Below are 13,008 nucleotides of genomic sequence, written 5' to 3' on the forward strand. Positions count from 1 at the left end.
ACTCCCCACACCCACTTGCTCCTCCCAGCCTTCCCCTCTTTACCCCCTCTCATCCCTTCTTCCCTCCCCCCATCCTTGAGCTCTGGGTCAGAACATTTTATTACTAAGTGAGGGTTAATCATGTTTCAAATTACATGTTGAGAACAGTGGGTTGTGATTCCTTTATGCACATTTTCTTACTTGTCTGTAAATATTATTACTGACTGTGCATAATGTGTTGACACAAAAACATCTACAAGTCTCTACTAGGAGTTGTATAGTCTGACTCCCCCTTTTTACACTAGTGGTTTGTCCCAACCAAACAGCCACTTTGCTGCTGGTTTGTTTGCAACTGGCTTCTGAATTGAATTATCCTCTGAGCAGCTTTATGGTAAGTTTTTCAATATTACTTTGATCTTAAATGTGTTTATTGAAAAATAAGGGCATTGTTTTGTGCCCATAGTAATCCTGGTTATTTTGGGGCAAAACAGGTATTTTTAATAATTGAGGTCATGACTCATTTTGTATTATTTTCATCCTGTCTATCGCTCCAGGCCTAAGTATGAAATCCTCTGAGATTTTGTGAGATTTGAGTTTTTAAAATAGGGTGGGGCCTATTGTTTGGTCTGGGAGAGCATGTGGTGGACAAGGAAGTGTAAGGCTGGCTGCAGCAGGTGGGCTTTAAATTGTTGTGATAGTAATTAGTTGTTTTTCATTTTTTATTATGATGTCCTTAGGGACGTGCTTAGATGTGCCTCTGTTCCAGAACAACTGAGTTAGATGATTGCATGACCGTCTGCAACCATCAGGAAGTGCAGAAGGTTGTTAATCATCCACAGATTAAATCCAGGTGAGGCAGAAAGGAAACACTTAAAACATGTAAGGCAGGTGAAACACTGAACTAAACCTGCTAATGACTGATTCGGTCTGTTGTTTCTTGGATTGGTAACTGGTTAAATTGAACTGGTCTATTACTGGTGTGGGATCTTTATCAGCACGTGGACAGTTTGTAATGAATTTAATAAACTTATTTGGAAATATTTGTAGTTGATTGAAGATTAAACCAGCTATTTGATGGAAGTTTATTCTGTATAAATTATAAATATTTTTTCCAACTTCAGTATAAATCACCTTTTGCTCTATTTATCTGTCTCTGGTGTGTTAAATAAACCCTGATCCTCTGAGTTTTATCTTTAGGTTTTCTGATAAACAGCCTTTATTTTAAATATTGATTCCCTCATTTTAACATGAGTGCAGCATCATAAATCTTACACTGTACTGCAGCTTCATAGGTAAATGTAGTTGTTTACGTAAACATTAAGATAAATATTAATGAAAGAATAAGATTAAAAATTAAATTAACAGTGAGTGTACATGGGGAACTATATGGYTTGTATTTGTTCTCAGACCTGTAACCAGTACACTGTTTAATATTTCAATGTCTTTCAGAACTTTTCAAATGTTTATCATATTTCTAACAGGCACCTTCCTCACTTTTATTTTTGTGTTTTTCAGCCGTTGCTCTGCAGTTTGACCCAAAGCTGACTCTTGAGTACTGCAGTAAAACTGTCAAGAAGTGGCTTCATTACACGCCAGAATGAGAGGAAGACATCACAAGGAATCAAAGTGATGCCAACCAGAGTCTAACTGGGGTTACCACAACTTGTACTGTTTCCCTGGTTCATGCAGTACAAAGCTTAACCTCATGGACTCTGTTCTTCTGTGGACAATAGACTGTTATTCTGACAGTCATAAAGGAGTCAAATATGTTTAAAGATCTGTCCCTCTTTTCTTAAAATGTTATATCAAACCTATGTTGTCATTTTAAACCTTTGTACACAGTTTACCCATAATCTGCCAATAATATAGTGTTTAACACCAGTGAAGAAACTTTTAGAGGTATGTTATGTAGACCTATCAGACCTAAGATGTACATAAATCCTTAGCTTTCATTCAATATGAAATCAACCCAAATCTGCATGTAGATCCACATTCAGATGAAGGTTGAATCAATGTTGATTCCTAACTGATTCAATGTAGAATCAACAGAAATATGCATGTAAATTGACATACAATTGATGGTTGAATTAACATTGAGTCCTGACTAATTCAATGTAGAATCAACAGAAATGTGTGCAGATCTACGTTCAGATGAAGGTTGAATCAACGTTGATTCCTAATTGATTCAATGTAGAATCAACACAAATATGCATGCAGATCCACAGTCAAATGAGTGTTGAATCAACATTGAATTAATGTAAAATAAACAGATATGTGTGCAGAACCACATTCAGATGAAGGTTAAATCAATGTTGATTCCTAACTGATTCAATGCAATATCAACACAAATATGCATGTAAATTGACATACAAATGATGGTTGAATCAACATTGATATGTCAGTTATGGTTGAAACTCTAACGTTGATTCAACATTCAAGTCACCGACCACTTTCAATGTTGTTTCAATGTCAGCGTTCAACGTTGATTCAATGTTTCTGGTTGACATTGATTCAATGTTGTTTCAATCATTCTGTGCTATCTGGGATATTATTATAGATTAACAGACTGAACACTGCTGTTCAGAGTAAATCAATTTTGAAGCAGGACAGATGCAAAGGCTGAACTGGAAGACTTTTACTTTGATGGTCTCTAGCAAGCAACTTAAAATATGGTCTATGCATGTCACGCCCAAATCGAGGGAGGGCTGGTTTGGCTGTCATTTCCGCAGTGGAGGCTGGATTGAGTGCAGTTTATTACCTGCGCTGTTGGAACCTTGCTGTGCTTCCTGTTGTTTGGTGGTTTCTAGATTACTCTGTGCAAATCGTAAGTGTTTTGTTTTCATTTATTTAACAGTCTTAACTTGTCTTCACATGTTGCTCTGATACGGCTTTTACTGCATTGTATTATAGTCATGCTAATGACTGTAACTATTTCTCTCTCTCGTGCTCTAAAGATGTAAACGTTAAAGTTTTTCTGAGCAGTAGGAAAACCTTTAAAAAGTGGCAGCTTTTGGCAAACTACAAATGTTTTATTTAAAATGTTTTGTCAACAGTGTCAACTTTTAGCTTTATCTTTTTTAATCTTACAGAATAAATAAGGATAAAATATAAAGTTTAACTTCCATCAGTCTGGGCTGTATCAGAAAAATTTAATTAAAAAATCTTATTTTTTTATAAAAACAAACATGAATATAATTAATTTGCTAAAACAAAACTGTTCAACAGGAGAAAGTTAAGTTATTTTGCAGATGTATAAGGTTTGTATGAATTCAGATATTAGTGTAAGTGGAGACAAGTTGCAACAAGACTAAGTTTCAGTTTTTTTTATTGATGATTCTTGTGTTACTGCCTCTGACAGGGTTGTGCTTTGTCACACAATAACGTTTATCCAAAACTGGACAAACAAGTTTTAGTAGTTTTTTCTCAGCCTCACCGCCTTTAGATAACAAAGTAGCTGTGAGATTTACAGTTAAATTTTTAATATTATCAGAGTAGGTAAGTCTAAGATAGCTATAGGCTAACAGTTGATATAACTTCAGTTTGACATTTACAACAGGTGGAAATGAGGTAGAAATGAAACAGTGGAATGAAAAGGTTTGGTTAGATACTGTTATACATTTACTTAAAAACCTACTTAGCCTTTTGTTCTTCAATTTATTTCCAAACCACAACCTGCTTAAAATGTTCCAATGAGAAGCAAATTCATCATAGCTATGCAGTTTGATTCTGTTGGTTCTGCTAGATATGCAATTAATATAACACCCAGAGCAACAATAAAGCTATCAGACAGTAAATATGTGAAGGCTTCATATTAACTATTCATTTTTATCTTCATCTTTTCTAGAAGGATCTGCTTCCACAATGGGTGACTGCTGTATTATAGCCATAAAGATTGGCCCAACACACACTGAATACGTCTACAATATAACTAGTAGTGAAGAGGAAATTGACCCATGTTTAAGGTGGTGGGGTAAAGAAGTTGGACTGGATTCTCCAACAACTCCTACCTGCATCCTGTTTGATGAACATGAACAATTTATCAGCTTTGGTTATGAAGCTAAACAAAGTCATTTGTCAATAAGCGGTCAAGAAGCAAGAAACATGTTCTTTTTTGACTGCTTCAAGTTCCTCTATAGAAACGTGAGGATGATTTATTTTATTACAGAATAAAATCTTTACTATGAAATGAATAATTACTTAACTTTTTAAATGTACTTACAGAATTTAACCAAGAATCTGATTATTAAATCAGTCAATGGAAAGGAAATGAAAGCTCTGAAGGTTTTTACAGAAGCTTTAAGATTCTTGAAAGATGATGTTCTGAAAACCATCAATAAAAACACTGAAGGAATGAAGTTCACAGCCTCTGACTTCACCTGGGTTCTGACTGTTCCTGACTCCTGTGATCCTTCAGCTAAACCCTTTATGAGAAAAGCTGCGACTCAGGTAATATGTTAACAAGCTGAAGTAACAATAAATAGATATACTTACATTCTTTTTAGAGACATTTTTTTTCTCTCTCTCAGGCAGGTATTGGAACAGATGGAAATGAATATAATCTGGTCATCGCTCAGGAATCAGAAGCAGCTTTAGCCTGGTGTATGAAGCTTCCAGCTGAGGGTTTCATCACAGAAACCAGAATAAGTCTGCATGATCTCCGCTCTCCAGAAGACCAACACATTGTTATTATTGCTGAAGGTAGTTTGCTTTCTGAAATTTAAAAAAATATTTCCTTTTTTTTTTACACAAAATATTTTGATTTGATTTAAATTAATTGATTTGTTAAAACAAAAACCCTCCAGAGATGGAGGCCTAAACCTAATTCAACTATAGTTAAATATCTGCCTATAGTTGCTCCAAAATATGGATGCACTGGTGAACAGATCAGTTACTATCTCTTCATGTCAACTGCAGATCACTGAACATCTCTTATACCTGGAATGATGTGTTTTTTCTGTCTTAACTGAGAATGTTGATTTTGTGTTGATCACTTTCTCTGTTGTTACAGATGAAAATATTGACATTGCTGTTTATGAAGTCCTGAAAGGAAAAATGTTGAAGGAGCTCCATAGATCCTCTGTGAATGATCTGGGAGAAAAAAGTGTGGACAGAAAATATAAAGAATTCCTCAGGGAAATTTTCACCGAGGGAGTCTGGGATGAATATGAAATGAACTATCCCAGTGAGGTTCAGAAGATGATGTATGAATTTTCCCGTTCCAAAGAAGTGGATGAAAATATTCAGTTCTGCTGTCCATTTAATCTGTCATCACTAGCTTGTAAACACCAAGACATAGAAAATTTCTTTGAAGGAGTAGAAGGAGCATCCTGGGATGTTGGATCAATCAAAATATCTAGAAATAAACTGAGGTCTTTTTTTGCTCAAAGCCTGCAGGGAATCACTCATAATGTCAGAGAAATATTCAACAAAGGTTTCAACATTGGCTGCATTTTGTTAGTAGGAGAATACGCTGCGTGTCAAGTTTTAAGGAGACACATTACTGATGAGTTTATAGATTATTGTAAAGTTTTGTGTCCATTTAGACCTAGAGACTCAGTACTGAAGGGAGCTGTAGAACTAGGAAAACACCAGACATTGTTACAGTTTCAGAAAAGTGCTTTCACTTATGGAATCGGTGTCTCTGACAGGTTTGATGAATTAAAGCACATCAAAGAAAGGAAATTCACCAACAAAGATGGTGAATGGTGTGGAGGACTTTTTATAAAACTAATTGAAGTTGGTGAACATGTTGTTTTGAATAAAACCATGGAGTTCACCTTTTATCCAGTAGAAGCAGATCAGACCATGATGAACTTTTATTTTTATCGCACACTAAAGAAAATCCCAAAGTATGTGACTGAGGAGGGAGTAGAACAAATAGGTTGTTTATGTCTAAATTCACCAAACACTGAATATAGACGCAGTCGGGAGGTTAAGCTAATGATCACGTTTGACTGCAGGGAGATGAAAATAAAAGCTAAAGACTTAACTTCAGAGTCCAAGTCATCCACCAAGTTTGACTTTGAGTGCAAATGAAATGTTTGAAAACACAAACATGAATTCAGCAGAAGGAATTTATAAACTGTAATCTTAATGTGACTTCCTGTGCTTTCTAAAACTAATGTCAGAGTTGAAAAGGAAGTAAATGTACAGTTAGCCGTATCACATGTAAAATAATATATGGAGCTGTGTCTTTATGATTTGAACGTGTTAGATGCATTTGTTAGTGAAACACTGCGATAACAGATATTGATAATGATCTTTTGGAGAAATTATAGTGCTATTGATGATATTTGACTAACTGATTCAATATTTGTCAACAGAAAAAAGCGGAGAGCATTTTCATATTAATATTTGTAATTATTGTTATTCTTTTCAATTAGTCAGGAGTTCAGATTCTATTAGTGATTTTTCTAGTTGCAGCATTGTATCAAACTCAGTGATAATATTTACAACAAAATTAACCCAAAAGGCCTTTTCTATAAGTACATTATGTTGTAAACACTTTGCAAGTTGTTATGCCAAAAGGGAATATTCACACTTGATTTTAGCATCTCATATACAATATGTCCAAATTAATTCAAAGTAAAACTTTTGGTTTCCCTGATGACTATTCTACTTTTTCTAAGACATAACATCTTTATTATGTCTTCCATGAATAAGGTTATTTATACTTTTTACACTAACTTGCAAATTAATTTAATTCTGTATTAATATTGTGCAGATGTACATCTAAGCAGAGTGGCTAAAAATCACTGTGTTTACTAAGATATTCTGATGTATTAGTCTTATATCTACAAACCGGATTCCAAAAAAGTTGGGACACTAAACAAATTGTGAATAGAAACTGACTGCAATAATGTGGAGGTGCCAACATCTAATATTTTATTCACAATAGAACACAAATCACAGATCAAAAGTTTAAACTGAGAGAATGTATCATTTTAAGGGAAAAATATGTTGTTTCAAAATTGAACGTTAAAGGGCTTTTTGTATTTCTATTTGTGCAGGTATGTGTATTTGGTTCTTTTATTCTACAATGTTAAAGCTGGTTGTATTAAGTACACAAAACATCTTTGTAATGCAATTATTTCAGAGTTTCCTTTATTTTTATAATTTTTTGTATTATTGTGAATTTATTTCTAGGAACAATACCACGATACCCTGAGTTGGCGCTAGGCTGCCTGAGAAGAGGGGAATTCCGACTCCKGTGCATGGAAGAGCTGCATGTTAAAGGGCTTTTTGTATTTCTATTTGTGCAGGCCTCTGCCAGCAACCTGCATTAAAGATCAACCAGCGACTCCAGTGGACTGACTCCCTTCTTGATCTGAACACAACACAGAACACATCAACTTTAACCGACTGTATAAGACTAGGTTGTTAGTAAAAGAACACTAGTAGTATTGGATTGTTATTCTGGATTGTTAAGGCTGATGGCTTTTCCTGTTTTGATTGAAGAAGCAACATCTCCTGCTACTCTGTACATCAGAATAACAGCAATTTTAAAATTTAAGTACCAGAAACATTAGTAAGTCAGTCATCTTGTGACTCTCCAGTTCCCTAGGGGATGACAAAATACTGCCAGGCAAACTTTATGTTGTTCAGTTCAAATACAAATGTTTCAGAAATTTGGCTATTTCTGAAACATAAACTGCAGTAACTGTTAATGTCCAGCAGATGGCAGAACAGCGTTAAAACAATTTTATACCTGATCAAAACGTTTCCAGTCTCAGTGTGAAACGTCTTTAGCATGTTTGGGATGTTATTTTGCCATCTCCATCATCAACTTGATGTTTTTCCTCATTCAAGTGTATTCTGTCTGAAGATAAAATACCTGAATCACTATGCTGAACAGGTCTAAGAGACACATATTGTAATCAGAATTAATGTCACTGCAATCTGGAATAAACAGAACTAAAACCTGAAATAAGACTGAATAACCTTTAAATAAAACTTCATCTAAGCCTGAATTAAATAAGGCAGATCTCTTATATAAATATGGTAAATACAATACACGGAATCTAAAAGGAACTGGAGTGGAATCTGAAGTAAATCTAAAGTAAATGACAGATTTTTCAATGAAACCTGACTGAAGACAGTGAATTTTAACATAAAGCCTCCAGAAGGAACAGCAGAATCCTATGGAAGAGAAAAGTATAATCTGAAATGTGAATGAATCATGAATCTGTTTATTAGAAAATCTACTCAACAATGATAAATTGTGGCATTAAAGTATAACCCAGAAAGTACATGATTAAATGTTTCTGGCAAATAATCGGACCAAATGATTTAAACAATTTTAGAATAATTATGTAATTAAGAAAGAACTGTATTGTGTTCATTTCTTGCTTTTATTATGGAGCTCTTCTGAAAAGTTCTGATTGTTTAAACTGAATAAATATAACACAAGAAAATAACATTTAAATAGTTTCTGTCTGGTTGTGAACACTCCTGATCCCACTGGCAGAAACTGTTTCTATTGATGAAAAAGGAGGAGGAGGAGAAGGCAGAGAACTGGTCTCTGAAATGAGCTTTTATAGTTTCTAATTAGGCTGGGAGGACTAATGAAAGCTCCCTGAGAGTCAAAGTCCAACTTATCATCACTACAGAGACGGTCGGAGGATTTTTTTTTTCTTCTGGAAACTGATGAGTTTCTAGTTTAGGAGCAGCAGGAGTCAACATGAACATTTTAACTATGAGTGAAAAATTCAAGACAGCCTGGTTTGGGTCAGACTCAGCTGTTTCTGCTGTTTCTGGGTTGTTACCAACAAGTATGGCAGGTATGATTCTGTCAATACGTTAGCACCAGCTAGCAGAGACAATTACAAACCTAAAGAGTTGTAGCAGCTACTTGGTTTGAATTAAGTCTAGTGTAACCAATTTGCTCATCACCATCTGCTACAATTTAATCTTTCTATAAATAAATCCGTTCTAGCAAAGTGATTCTTTTAATAAATCACAGAGCTTCAGTCCATCATCTGGTACATTGTCACTGATACCCAATCTACAATTTTTTCAATATCAGGAATGATACAGATATTAATATTGGATCGGTGAATCTCTAGACAATACCTGAAAATTGATCTACACAGACAATCACCATTAAATGTTTCTGTGCTTGAGCTGCTTTACAATCTAGTAATGAAAGAAAAACCATCCATCAGAGTCAGAGTCTGTTACAAACTTTTTATGGAGAAGAAACAAAGACATTTATTGTATTTTTAGGATGTTCAGTTCTCCAAGTTTCTTCAGCAACTGTCAGGTTTTGTTTTCTTTTCCAGATCAGCAGAGATCACCTGATCTCCTTTTAGCCTCACCCTCCCGGTGTTCAGATGTCTCCTCTTCATCCTTCACTCCTCCCATCCTGCTGAATCCTGATTTTTACCAGTTTTATTTTTCCTATGGAAAACATCTCAGCCTCCCATGGAGGCCTATAATCTCTGAGTCAGGCCGGCTGTCAGCTGTCCTGCAGATTGATCAGCTGTCCTCAGATAAGCAGTCTGCAGCTCCCACAGGAAGTGACCTCAGCACCACAACCGGTCCCCTCTGCTGTCCACGGTGGGATAGCAGGACATTTTGATAACCCTTCATCCTCAGAGACCTGATCAGCAGTCTCTCCAACTTTCTGTCATCCATCCATCCATCCATCCATCCATCCATCCATCCATCCATCCATCCATCCATCCATCCATCCATCCATCCATCCATCCATCCATCCATCCATCCATCCATCCATCCATCCATCCATCCATCCATCCATCCATCCATCCATCCATCCATCCATCCATCCATCCATCCATCCATCCATCCATCCATCCATCCATCCATCCATCAGCTCTGCTCCATTTTCAGCTCAGTCACCAACATGACGACACCAAAACATCTTAAAGATCATCTTCAGTATTGTTTTTATTTTTTATATCTAACATATTTTCACATGTTCTGACCTCTGTGTTTTCTCTCAGTCTGACTCCAAACAGCAGCTACAGAAGCTGCTTCCAGCCTGTGATGAAGGTTTTATTTCCTGGACATCAGGATAATCAACCTGCAGCTCAGCTCTAATCCTTCTGAAGTCCACTTTTAATTCAGACGGACAAATTTCCCACTAAGTGTCCTTTAATCTGAGAACAGATGTTGCTGTGTGTAAATCACAGCTGCTCAGGACCCGAGTGTTCGACAGGCCAGTCATGTGACCTCTGACCCAGAGATGAACCTGTTGATTCTTTCAATCTATTTTCTGATGAAACAGAGATTTAAGATGCAACACATTGAAGGTTTGAATAAAATTTCACATAAAACCTGTTTCACCATTTATTATCAAATCTATATCACATCTATTGATTCATAATCTAAAATATGTTTTTTACAGTCTGAGTTCATTTCATTACATCAGCTCAGGGGAGGCAGTAAATGAGTTCAACTGAAATAATTGATCAATCTTGATACTGATTATAATGAAAAAAGAATGACTGTGACAGGAAATACTGTGTTTTTGTGTTAGCAATGGTTACATCCTAGTCAACATGTAGAGTCATCATCACATTGCATTAAATGGCTTCACATGCAGGAAACTGAGCAGCTAAAACAAGTTCAAGTTGAGAAAGTTTCAGAACATTAAAGCTGCAGTATGTAACTTTGATAAAAAATATGTTTTTTTTTAACATATTTGTCAAAACTGTCACCATATTCTGACAGTATTATATGGGACAGATAATCTGTGAAATAATTTAGGCTCTCTACCTCCTCCTAGTGGTTCTACTGGGAGAATTACACCTCCTGATCAGAAGGCTGGTCAATAAAACAATAAAATAGTTTCTATCACTGGCTGGAGATCAATGTATCAATTTTAGAGATCAGTTTCAATGTTTGGTTATTTTGCAGACTTTAAATAAATCCCTTTAAGTAATGACTGAGGTTTTTAAATAACTCTCCTGCTCACAAGTTTATTTTTTAAATCTTATTTAAAGTTGTTTCCAGTCAGCGTGATCAGAAATGTCCAGTTTCAGCAGGTTTTACTTCTTGTTTTACGAACTTTTGTGTTTTCACAGGAAGTCTTGGTTCCATCTCAGGTTATTCTGAATCTTCCTCCTTTACGTCACCATCAGCTCTCAGCTTCATTCAACATTTCACTCTGATTCCAGTTTAATAGGAACTTTTAGATGATTGTTTCTCTTGGTATTACAGACAAATCCTTCCCCATATGGGTGAATCTGTCAACAGGAAGCTGGACGCTCATTAACAAGGCCTCCAGTGGTCATCAGGGACTTACCTCCAATATCAGAGGGTCGGGGCCCACCGCCCTCCTCAACGCTCCATCTGCTCCCTGCTGGCGTTTGGCAGTCRGTTGGATCATGTGGTACCTGCAGCGCCTGCAGCTCGCCATGCACGATGATCTGCTCGTGTCAGAGGAAAAGTGTTTGAACAAATAAAACATCCTGAACACAACATGATCAACATGATGATAGACTGGTGTAAGTGGAGGATTTTCCTGCTCAGATAAATGTTCCTGACAGCAGCGCTTTCAGTCAGTTATGTTTTCTATCAGGCAGAAGTTGCATACGTTGGACCGGTCCAAATCTCTGCAGAGAAACATGTAATCTGCCACACAGAACATGATTCATTCATTCATTCAGCCGGTGGTGATGAACATATTGTAGCTGCTCTGAGCCCCTCCAGCAGCACACAGATGGTCAGGATTCTGTTGTTCAGAGAAAACAGGCAGAAATGTTTCAGGGAGAGCAGAGATCTGCTGAATCAGCCTTCTACTGTGGAAATGATCAGAGATCAGTTATTTAAGTAGAAATGATCAAAGATCAGTTATTTAAGTATTGGTGTTTGGGTCGTATGACAGATTGTGTGAAAACTGTAGAGATGAGAGAAGCAGAAGGGAAATCTAACATGATTAAACTTTTTTTTTCAGAATCAAAAACAACTTTATTGCCAGGTGCAATAAAAAAGTAGAGCACTGGGAATGTTGTGGTGATGTCAGGTGAAAAAGCAAGAAAAATTTAGTCAACACAAAGGCTAAACAACGTCATAAGATTTATAAAATTGATTCAGGATATATTGAGAAGTTCAAAAAGAGATGAAAACAAAAATGATGGGGGAGGAGCTGGGTTACTGTTCAGCAGAACTTACTGCTTTGGGGAAGAAGCGGTTCTGGTTGTGTTGAGTTCCTGTCCCGGTGGATCAGAACCTTCTGGTGGAGGGATGGAACAGAACGAGGTCGGGTCCAGAGTGAGAGGAACCGGGAGGATCTGAAGAAAAGACTGAAAGAAACAACAGGAACATGAAGGYCATGCAGGTCAGAGATCTTATTGTAACGTTAGTTATACCAGACTCTGGTGCAGAAGTCAAATGCAGACACTGTGAAGGTTGGTAGGAMGTTTATTTGCAGCAGCAGGAACAGACAGAAGAACTGAAGGCAGGAGGTGAGGAGCACCTTCCTCACCCAAAAGAAAGTGGCTGAAAATAATGTAATGTTAGGGAGAACATTGTAGATCAGAGATGATATTATAGCAAACTTAATATCATGATGYAGTAAAGGCAAAGCAACACCAGGGGGCAGTAACACATCCTGATGAATCATAACTGACAACTTCATAAACTGATTATTTTGTTCTCATTGATCATAAAACCTAAATCCTACGTTATTTATGGGTCAGAGTTCAAGATGTGATGGAAAAAAAAATCAAACATGGAGATGCAGATCACTGCTCAGATGCATTTTTAAYCATCACAGGAGATTCTGGGATGCTTCTGCAGGGAAATAGTTAATCAAGCTGCTTTCAGAATGCAGGAACATTTTATTGAGTTTTATCAGCTTCAGAAACAGAAAACGGTTCYTCYTCCTATTTTCTGTCCACATCGCAGGAACAGTTTATAGAACGGCTTCTGATGGACATTTTTATCTCCATCTGCAGAGGAACCTACTGCGACAAAACTTTATTCTGCCAAAATCTACACTGATTATTGTGAACAGCATATGGAAATGATGGAGCAGGGGTGTCCAAACTTTTTATCAAGTGG

At 36.5% G+C, this 13,008-nt stretch overlaps 1 protein-coding gene across 1 annotated transcript; it reads left to right on the forward strand.

The window, feature by feature from the left end:
* Positions 1 to 3,840: 3,840 nt before the first annotated feature.
* Positions 3,841 to 11,408, forward strand: LOC103461774 (heat shock 70 kDa protein 12A-like). Its single transcript, XM_017309379.1, has 5 exons — positions 3,841 to 4,119; positions 4,201 to 4,425; positions 4,506 to 4,680; positions 4,988 to 5,719; positions 11,164 to 11,408. Exons 1-5 carry the CDS (start codon positions 3,841 to 3,843, stop codon positions 11,406 to 11,408), a joined length of 1,656 nt encoding a protein of 551 aa, XP_017164868.1.
* The last annotated feature ends 1,600 nt before the right edge of the window (positions 11,409 to 13,008 follow it).

This window comes from Poecilia reticulata, linkage group LG2, assembly GCF_000633615.1.
Source record: "Poecilia reticulata strain Guanapo linkage group LG2, Guppy_female_1.0+MT, whole genome shotgun sequence".
Taxonomy (NCBI): domain Eukaryota; kingdom Metazoa; phylum Chordata; class Actinopteri; order Cyprinodontiformes; family Poeciliidae; genus Poecilia; species Poecilia reticulata.